The 10578-nt window shown below is 46.0% G+C and overlaps 1 protein-coding gene across 1 annotated transcript; it reads left to right on the top strand.

Moving 5' to 3' along the window:
• LOC136406614 (cystatin-8-like) lies at positions 1-7302 on the top strand. Its single transcript, XM_066386592.1, has 3 exons — positions 1-231; positions 3612-3725; positions 7219-7302. Exons 1-3 carry the CDS (start codon positions 1-3, stop codon positions 7300-7302), a joined length of 429 nt encoding a protein of 142 aa, XP_066242689.1.
• The last annotated feature ends 3276 nt before the right edge of the window (positions 7303-10578 follow it).

The raw sequence follows: 10578 nt of genomic DNA, 5'->3' as shown, positions 1-10578 counted from the left end.
ATGACAAGACTCTGGGGGTCCTGCCAGATACTGCTCACCCTTCTGGTGGCCCTGGTAGCCAGCACAGACCCAGACAAGAATAAGGTCAAGGTGTTAAGGGAATTAAAAGTTATCAATGCCTCCAATGCCAACGTGAAGCAGTGTCTGTGGTTTGCCATGCAAGAGTACAACAAAAAGAGTGAGGATAAGTACATCTTCCAGGTGGTCAAGATAGTGCAAGTCCAGTTGCAGGTAAAGCTGCTTCCTCTCAATATGCATATTTGCATAAGGTGGTACAGACTGAAGTCTGTCTTAAAGGTTGGACATGTGAGAAATACATTGATATATAAAAATCCTAAATGTGTGAGTTCTCAAGCACATGCACACTTCCGTGTTTCTCTAACAGTGCGTTTTCTGTATATGCTTGGACTGTCATTCTGAGTACTTTATATATATTCATTTAAACCCAAACTGCAAATCAAATGTTCTTGCTTTGTATTTGCTAAGGTTACTGGGAAACAAATTGAGCACCATGAAAATTTTGTAATAATGATGTTATGAGCACCATTTCAATCCATCCACATGATGTGGAATAGTCTAGAGAGATGCATGGCACAATGTCTCATGTATAAGCTAATAATGTGCCTCCTTCCCTATTTTGTAGTGCTTTTAATCTAACATTTATTTAATGGAAACAGAAACATTATGTTATTCTGTTTATAGAAATGTGTCTGTCCTCACAGAACCACAAGTTGTCCAACACTAGGAGGTATTGCTGACTTGGAGTCTAGTGTGACCTTGGCTGCCATATTGAGAAAAGGCTCTTGGTGTTGAAGTTCAGCCTCAGGGGTTGGTTGGTGGTGTGACTTCTCATTGCACCATGAAACTTATAAGAATGAGTTATAAAGAGAACCAGCAAATAGGTCACTGTTGGCAGAGCTTCTTCTCTTCAGTTTTTACACTCTCTCCAGTCTGTCTCTGTTGGCAGCAGCCGGGCCACGTTACATGTTGGTACTTATGATCCCATCTCTTGGGAACACGAGAGCCAGGAGGACCACATCTGCAGTCCTATACTGATGGTGCAGTGCATTTTATTGATAGGGACACAACAGTCCACTCATGTGAGACAGGACAATAGATCCAAAGTCTTGAACTTCCCAAGCCCTCTTTATAGTTTGTGTTTTCCTTTGGTATCCAAGTAGCAAACACTTTTTATCAGGTTTCTTGGAAACCACTTCTATGCTAGCCACTATTGATAGGGCAGAGAGACAGACCGAAATCATAATAGCCCTTAGGGAACCAGCAGTCCAGATAGAAAAAACAAAACAAAACAACTAAACCAGGAATGAGATTTGTGATATTTGTTCCGGGGCATGGAACACAGACAGGGTCTGGGTGTCAGGGGAAGGCTTCTTCAGGCAAGCGTTTCTCACCTAAGGAGTTTGTGGATATCCTACTGCACCCTCATCAATTAAATGAGGGTCTCCAGGGGGGACTCAGGTCTCAGTAGGTGTTAAAACCCTCCAGGTGATCCCCACATGGAGACATGGCTGAGTATCACTTCTCTAGGGGGTGTAGCCAGAGGACAATTATCAGTGAAACAGGTGAAGGAGGTTGGTGGGAAGGGTTTTAGATTGATTTCCCAGAAGCAGACTCTAGTCCTAGAATTCAAGTGCTGTGACTTGGGAGGCCATCTCAGGAAGCGCCCGGAGGTCAGAGAGGGAAATGTGAGGGGCAGGGAGGCAGCCAGTGCAGGTGAATTATTGAGCAGGTTACCACCTTGGGCAGTGGGGCTCATCTCCTTGGGGACTCCTTGGGGAGAGGGTGCAGAGACCACTTCGAAGTTGGGCCATCCTGCAGGTGAGGTGCTGAGTTATTTACCCACCACGTCTTATCTGACTTTGGCCAAGAGCTGCTCTGGGAGACCCTGGCTCCTGTTGGTGGCAGGAAGCCCTTAGCAGGGAGCCCCAGAAAGTAGTAGTACATGGGAACAGCATGGAACATGGGGCACTACTCACAGCATCTGCTACGGGAGGGGAGCAGGGAAGATTTGGGGTACATGGGGATGGGAGAGGGCACAGTTCATTTGGCAGCTCAGATGGCAATCTGACTGGCAAGGAAGTAAACAGGGACCACTGTACTGTCCTTATAGGCCACGGGCAAGACTTCTACTTTATTTTATGAGCACTGGAAAGCCAGAAAAACATGAAGTCAGTGAATTCTCAGGAACCATGTTATTAGTTTTGAGTTTTAAAACTGTTATTATTGTTGACATATTTAGAATGAGGTTATGTAGGTTCAACCAAGGTGTTCACGTCACCAGATGGCCCCAGCTGTCCCACAGTTCAGGTTACATTTCCCAGGAATCACCACACAGCAGTCCTCTGCCTTCCTCTGACTGGACGAGCTGAGTGGGCAGAAACAAGAGAGGAGAGAACATGGTGGTCAGGGCTGCGCGTTCTTGTGCCAGGACACCTTGTTTGAGCCAAGGTTGGCTGATGGCTAATAGATAGTTATTTAGTTCCTCTGTGCCTCAGTTTTCTTCCCTGAAACAAATGGGAGTGAAGCCTTACGCCAGAGGTTTGGTGTGTGGGTTAGCAGCCATGTGTGCAAAGCCCCGGGGACACTGCATGACAGAGAGTGAGCACTGGTGAGGGTCAGCAGGTGTCACAACCAGCAGGAGGTCCTACTGGGCATCGATTCACCTCCATGGTATTTTTGAGGTCCTCTAAATACAAACTTAATTTCCAAACCCAAGGGGCCGCTCTGCTGCTCACTTCTTGACGTCCTCTAACCAGCATCTTCCCCACAGGCCAGTTTCCCCGTGTTAATTCTTTGGAACACAGCCACAATTTAATAAACTTTATCAAGGCTTAGAGATGGCAATGAGGAAATGTGAGCAAAAGGGGAGTCCAAGGGAAGCTGGGGCCAAGAAGCAGGTGCCCTTTCCAGCTCCCTCTGTGAGGTTTTAAAACCAATGAAAGCACAGCTGTGCGAACGCCATGAATAGCTTTCACCTTCACCAAACTCAGTCATTGATGAATTTGGTAAACACTGATGTCTTGCTACAAACACTGCTGCTCTCCTTGCTAGACACTCAACAGAGACCAGAAAGCCAAACTCCTTTGGCATGGTGCCTTAAGGACTGTTTGCTGAGGTGGTGGGTGGGGCCTTGAGTGGGAAAGCCTCAAGGGACAGGAGATTGAACCAGATAACAGAATCTGAGAGCTGTGTGCACACGGGAAGAGAATTGGGGGCGGGTGAGGGGGTCCAATGTGGCTGAGGGGCTGTCCTCCCATCTGGCCCATGTGAATGTGTAAATTCTTGGGCCTAGAGGAGCTGATGTTCTGGTGACTTCAGTTTTCTCCCCCAACCCTTCACCGAACATGCAGCATGCCTTGGACTTTGGGATAGAAAAGAAAATTTAAAGGCCTTACCTTCCAGGAGGCTCCATATGAGAATGGAGCCTTTCCCCTGAGGACCAGCAGTGGGCTTCAAGGGAGAAAGGCTTTGTAACAGGGAGACAGGATGGAAGGGAGAGCATTTTTTTTTTAGTGTTGGCAAAACATTTTAAAAGTAAAATATAACTTTTTGAATGAAATTGAATAACTGCTTCAATTGCTGACTGGCAGGTTACGGACCGTCTGGAATACTTCATTGATGTTGAAATTGCCCGAAGCAACTGCAGGAAGTTTGCAAGTAGTCATGAAAACTGTGTCGTTCAAGAAAACTCCAAACTGGAAAAGGTAAGTAGCAAACCAAGGGTCTGTGATGGTCTTGGCTACTCTTACAGGGAACTTGGGGTGCCCAGACTCTCTCTTTGAGGCCTGGATCACTACCAATGTTTAACCTCCGAGGTGGTCAGCCCTGTGGCTCTCAGACTAGAGCACGTAGGGCAGCAGAATGTGGTGGACTTCTCTGAGTCTCTCCCCCCCCATCCTAGGGGAGGCATGCTGTCAAGGTCACTCTTGTTTGCACGGGCTCCACCCACTGCAGATGGTTGGTTCAGGAAATGTGTATTCACTGAGAGCCTGCCTTTCCGGGCCTGGGTGCACGACTCAGCTGTTTCTGGCTCAGCAGTTGCTCATCCTTGTAAAGACACAAAAGGAAATCCTTTTGTTCATTTATCTGCTCATCAAAGCTAACCTGCACCAGGTGCTATTCCCCGTGCTAGAGATCAAGCAGTGACTAGGCCACACAGTGTCCCCAACCCAAGTTTATAGTTGATTCTTGCCAGGCTCAGCCATAGTTTCCATGAAGGTCTAAAGACACCCACGAAAGGGCTGACTTGGCCCGGGGGCCTTTGGCCTCAAGCCTGTGTTTTTGATTTTAGATGGGGGAAAGCCCTGAGTGTAGTCTGAGACTGTTGAAGGCCCCAGGCTTTCTGTGGTTTTGTCCAAGAGGTGTGTCTTTGCCCTTTCTTTATACCAGTGGTTCACTACAGTGGGCATTAGAATTACCTAAAAGCCTTGATAAACTCAGTTGGCTGCATCCCACCTGTAGACTTTCTGATTCCTTGGTCTGGAATGGGATCCAAGAATTTGCATTCTTGACAAGTTCCCAGATGATTGCTCTGCCCTTCAGTACAGGAGATTGCAAGGGCCCATTAACAAAATTCATTCACATCATGTGTAGAGCTGCCTCTGGGTGCGCAGACTGAACAAGTTTGATCATTTCCAGTTGATAGTAGATACCCATCAAGACAAACATTTAAGCAGCAAGCATGTCTTAATGCTACCTGATCTTTAATGTTTTTTTAATCTTTTACTATTAGTAGAAGTGTGGTTGGTTTAAATTTATGTTTTCTACTGGGCTCATAGGAAATATATTGTAAGTTGTTGCTTTTTACCTGTTTGTAGAAAATATTGAGAATTAAAGAGAATTTTCTTCAGGAAACCCACTTATTATATCTAAGGTTTTAAGGTGCATGTTTTTAAGCACACACTTATCAACACTGAAATCTCTCTAAGTATTTGCAATAATACTGAAGAGTAATAATAGCAAGTAGTTGTTTTAATTCCCACTTTAATGAGAATGTTTTCGGTATTTCTATTCGGTTATTAAATATTATATCAAATGCTGATTTCTGAAGTTCCTCCAATTCCCTCTTTATGAAGTTTTGTTTTTTAAATTAAGAATATTTTCTTTTATCAATTATTCTTTCAGCCTCTACCAAGTATATCAAATAATTTTTCTTTTTTGACCCATTAGTGTAGTAAACTAAATATTGCTTAGTATTGGGTCATTATTTTATGTCTGGACTATGGTGTACCTGCCTTATTTCTGTGGTTTTATAACTTTGTTAGTTCTTATCCTCATTGGCTGAATGTAGGTTTTTGAAAATGGTGACAGGCACATGGTTAACCCATGTATAAGCTTATTGGGTGGCTCTTCACGTTCTTACATTTTCTGGATAACCACACAGAGATATGGCATGAAACATTTTTATTCCTCTGACAGCTTTGCTGAGCGTGGTGTTGAAGGGCACACCTGGCATTCCTAGTTCTTTCATCGTGAATCTCTGGCTCTCTCTGAGTGCTGGGGTGGGGAGGGTGTGCCTGTCCTTGAAGGCCACTCCACAGAGGTGCTTGTGAACATGATGTTGTATTCCTTGCAACCACCACATCAACAGCAGGCAGCCCCTCCTTCCTATCTTCTTTGTTGCAGCCCTTCTGCCGGCCCCAGTCTGGAAAGAATGAGTGTGATGGATGGTGTCTGCACTCGTCTGTTAGAATGCAATGGGAGTCAGCACACAACTTCTTTATTTAGGACTTTTCCTTTAAAATATATTAAGTACTCTCAAGCTTCCCTAACGTTAAGAATCACAGGAGGAGGAGGACAACACCCCACATGCACACGCACATATGCCTGCCAGTTGTGTCACCTCATCCCACACCTACTGAAGCCAAATTTCCAGCTGCAGCTAGCTGCCCCCATACACTTCCTATCACTGAGAAAGCCTGGGAAGCACAGCGTCAGAGCTGGACATGACCAGAGCTGGACATGACCAGTCAAATATGCAACTGTCTGGAGCGTGCTAGTATCTTTTAAAAGGATTTTTGTTCTATTACGATGTCAAACATTTAAGCAGTAAGGCTATCTAACGGCATTCTTGAAGTTGCCTGGTGATCCTGATGCTGCCTGCCTTGGGACCAGTGGCCTGACTGACAGCTTTGGTTTCAGGGTTTTTCTAGTCTGTTACAAAAAGAATGGGGGCTTTCCACTTTTTTTCTGTGTCTTGGATCAATTTAAGAACTAAGGGAGATTTTGGTTCCCAAGATTTGATGTAAGTTGCATATAAAGCCACCTTGGTTTGGTATTTTTTGTAGGCCTGTAGGGGAAGGAGGCCTCCATTGTCTTACTTTGTATATGTCTAATCTCAGCAGAGACCAACCTTCCTTCTCTCTGACTGCGTTTGCCTCATGGCTCCTGGATGTATCTCCATGTTTCCAGTCAATTATTGAAGATGTCCTTGGCTGTTTTTCCAGGACTGCCATCTTCCTGTCTCCGTCTATTTTATCTATTATCTATCTATCATCTATCTATCTATCTATCTATCTATCTATCTATCTATCTATCTATCTATATATCTATCTATCTATCATCTATCTGGTCATCTATCTATATGTACCCATGTATTCATTCATTTGTTTACCCATTCATGTGTCTCTTGACTCATATGTCCATTCATCTACCTACCCACCCTTTTGTCTGCCCATTCATCCATCTATCACACATAGATAGTATATTTTATTTCAACAGTATTTTGAAAGGGAGAGAAAGGCTCTTTGAAATAAAAGTTATGTTAGGCCCTAGAATCTTCTAAGTTACTCTTATTCTGGACTTATTTGTTATTAGAACAAAACACACTATTTAATTATTAATATAACAAACATTAGTTTATATCTGACATAGTATTGCTTTACTTAACTTGTAGAAAACATTTAAAAGAATTAAAAATACAATGAAATTTACATCTGACCTCCCATCAAGATACAATGATGGTTATTGTTTGCTGTCTATCAGTAGTTGGTCTGAAAACAGAGACTCCTCCGGGTCATCAGCTATTGATGATTGCTCTAAAGATCTGCAGCATCCAGCTAGCAGATTCCTGGGGGCATTTCTCGATGGGTGAGGACCATCTTCCAGCATATTCCTAAGCTGATACCTAGAAACAGGACAGCTTTTTTTTTCTTTTGCCACACGACTGATTTTTTTTATGGTGGTGGTCTTTTCCAGAAAGTAACGTGCAGCTTTTTGGTCGGAGCACTCCCCTGGAATGGCGATTTCACCGTGATGAAGATGCAGTGTGCAGATACTTAGGGCACTCTGGAGCACGCCCCACTGTCTCTGCCTTCCTCTGTGAAAAGAGCTGTTAGCAACATGCTTTTCTCACGCACGCCTCTCTGCTTGCCTTTCTGTTTTCTAATTTCATACCAGGTGGTAATGAAAGAAGGGCATGTTCTTCCTGGCTTCAGTGGGGTCCCTCGCCTTTAGCCAGCCCGCCCCCATGAATAAGTTTGTCACCGAGTACGAAGAATGGGATGAGGTCTCATTCTGTACCCCGCTGCAAGTCTGAAGAGGATCACTTTTTTGTGTGTGTGACAGAGACAGAAAGAGACAGAGAGAGAGAAGGATAGATAGGGACAGACAGACAAGAAGGGAGAGAGATAAGAAGCATTGATTTCTTGTTGGGGCACCTTGACTGGATAGTTGTTCACTGATTGCTTTCTCATATGTGCCTTGACAGGGTGGGGGGATGGGGGGTGGGGCTACAGCAGACCGAGTGACACCTTGCTTAAACCAGCGACCTTGGACTCAAGCTGGTGAGCCTTGCTCAAACCAGATGAGCCCGCACTTGAGCTGGCAACCTCAGGGTTTCAAACTGGGGTCCTCCGTGTCCCAGTCCAACGCTCTATCCACTGCACTACCACCTGGTCAGGCAGGAATCACTTTTTGATTGGGCAACAACCCCTTACAGAAATGTGAATCCAGTGGGTGCTAACTCAAAACGTTCCTTTTGGAAGCCTATTTTGGCCTGGGGTTCTTCCCCCACCTCCGCCAAGATCCTGAGTGAATAGATCACCTGGCAGAAGCAGTCCTCCCCTGTGGAGTATCTGTGAATTGTGGGAACTTGTGTTTTTTCTTATGTAAATGTTAACAATGGTTATAGAGAGAGGTGAAGGCAGTAAAGTCTTAAGAGTAAGTTTCATTGTTCACGTGTGTCTGTGGTAAGTGTTTACATGTGTCTATGTGGAGAGGGTACTGGGAAGAAGGAAGCAGGCAAACAAGCATGGCGGCAGGAGATAAAATTATCTTTAAGAAAATAATCATTAAGCCTGACCAGGCAGTAGTGCAGTGGATAGAGCGTTGTACTGGGACTCGGAGGACCCAGGTTCAAAACCCCATGGTCGCCAGCTCGAGTGCGGTCTCATCTAGTTTGAGCAAGGCTCACCAGCTTGAGCCCAGGGTTGCTGGCTTGAGCAAAGGGTCACTCAGTCTGCTATAGCCCCCCCCCCCCAATCAAGGCACATAAAAAAAGCAATCAATGAACAACTAAGGTGCTGCAATGAAGAATTTATGTTTCTCATCTCTCTCCCTTCCTGTCTCTCTGTCCCTATCTGTCCCTCTCTCTGACTTTGTCTCTGTCACAAAAAAAAGAAAAAAAAGAAAAGAATCATTAAAAATCGGTGCATCTAGTGGGGAAGTATTGGTTGGATAAAGTCTCAGATTTGCAAAATAAAATAGTCCTGAAGATTAATTGCCCAACAAAGTGAATATACTTAATACTACTGAATTGTACATTTAAAAATAGTTAAGAAGGTAAATTTTATATGCATTTATTACAGTTATTAAAAAAATAGATATGTCTTGTTTTAAACGTGGTGTGGCTAGGAGTCCAGAGCCTCCTGCGCTTCAGCGTGCAGGATCCCGGCTCCTCCAGACGGCCTGATGGCCGGTGCGGTGTCACCAGTTCTGCCCCAGACAGATGAGCCAGAAGCTCAAAGGCCATTCATTTCGTCTCTGGTTCCTCTGATTTAGCCAACTGATGTTTCATAGTTGGGACAGAGGCAGATTTAAAGGCGGGTGCACCTGGCACATTCCCTGGGCCCTGACTTCTGAAGGGTCCTGCAAAACTCCAACTTTAGATTTTATTCTAATGACACTAAGTTTGGTTTCATATGTGCAATTTTAACATTAATGGTACATAATATTTTTTATTTATTTAAAAATATGGTTAACATGTATTTTTATTTTCCCTGTCTCTCTCTCTTTTTTAAGGGGCCCAATATTTTCTTCTATGCTTAGGGCCTCAACCGACCTTAATCTGCCTTTGGTTGGGGACACCACACCATTTGGGGTGGCAGGGGTCAAGTGGCATTCACCCTGCAAAGCTTTGCTTTTCCTCCAGTTGTGTCTGCTCTCCTTCATCAGCCCCGCATCCTTCTTCTCCTCCTCCAGATCCCCTCTCAAGGGACCAGGATTTGGATCTGAAACAGATTTTTACATTATGTGGACTTAATACACTGATCCTGATTTAAAAATCTTCTTTCTGACTCTCCGGGTGCCTGCCTAGCTCAGTGGCATGGGTCACAGCTGAACTTGGGGCCTGGCTGCAGCCCCAAGCCCACCCCCACCCCCAGCCTCATCGCGCCCCATTGCCCATGGCCTTGGTGTAGGCATGTGGCAGAGTCTCTGACAAGGCCATGCAGGTGTGGTCTGGGGAGGGAAGAGCGGAGAAGGCAGCACCTGTGCCTGTGGGCAGCAGGGCCTGGGCCTTGAGTGGACCTGGGCAGGGCTGGTGTCTGGCAGTGTGGCCAGTGCAGCCACCAGGGTCCTGAGCTTGGCAGAGCACTTGTGCTCTGTCTTGAAAAGCATAGTCGGCCCTGGCTGGTTGGCTCAGTGGTAGAGCGTCGGCCTGGCGTGCAGAAGTCCTGGGTTCGATTCCCGGCCAGGGCACACAGGAGAGGCGCCCATCTGCTTCTCCCCCCCTCCCCCCCTCCTTCCTCTCTGTCTCTCTCTTCCCCTCCCGCAGCCGAGGCTCCATTGGAGCAAAGATGGCCCGGGCGCTGGGGATGGCTCCTTGGCCTCTGCCCCAGGCGCTAGAGTGGCTCTGGTCGCAACACAGCGACGCCCCGGAGGGGCAGAGCATCGCCCCCTGGTGGGCAGAGCGTCGCCCCCTGGTGGGTGTGCCGGGTAGATCCCGGTCGGGCGCATGCGGGAGTCTGTCTGACTGTCTCTCCCCATTTCTAGCTTCAGAAAAATACAAAAAAAAAAAAAGCATAGTCATTGTTTCTGTGAGTGAGGTCCTGGGGACAGAGAGTGGGGGGAATGGAGGGCCTGCTTCCCACCTGCCTGGTCTCCCTGAACCCTGTTGGGGCTAGACCCTGGGAGCCCAGAGAGAGAAACACTAAAATAATGGGAACGAGATCTCCATCAAGATAGTGGCGTAGGTCACGGCACTTGAGTCCTCCCACAACCACATCAAAATTGCAACTGCTAGGGAACAGCCATGTTGGGTAAACTAATGTTTTTTAGTTTTGCTTTCTTGTATCAGGGCAGGGCCATGTGAGTGTAGTCCATGGAAGGCTGTGGGTG

This window comes from Saccopteryx leptura, chromosome 5 (assembly GCF_036850995.1).
Source record: "Saccopteryx leptura isolate mSacLep1 chromosome 5, mSacLep1_pri_phased_curated, whole genome shotgun sequence".
Classification (NCBI taxonomy): domain Eukaryota; kingdom Metazoa; phylum Chordata; class Mammalia; order Chiroptera; family Emballonuridae; genus Saccopteryx; species Saccopteryx leptura.
The sequence above is the reverse complement of the archived record's forward strand: the minus strand, read 5'-3'. Positions and strand labels throughout refer to the sequence as shown.

What these genes read in the sequence shown, in the direction of transcription:
- LOC136406614 (XM_066386592.1), top strand. Translation starts at nt 1, where the DNA reads ATGACAAGACTCTGGGGGTCCTGCCAGATACTGCTCACCCTTCTGGTG. An exon ending in TAGTGCAAGTCCAGTTGCAG is followed by an intron (nt 232 to 3,611) that starts GTAAAGCTGCTT and finishes GCTGACTGGCAG; the next exon opens with GTTACGGACCGTCTGGAATA. An exon ending in AAAACTCCAAACTGGAAAAG is followed by an intron (nt 3,726 to 7,218) that starts GTAAGTAGCAAA and finishes GGTCTTTTCCAG; the next exon opens with AAAGTAACGTGCAGCTTTTT.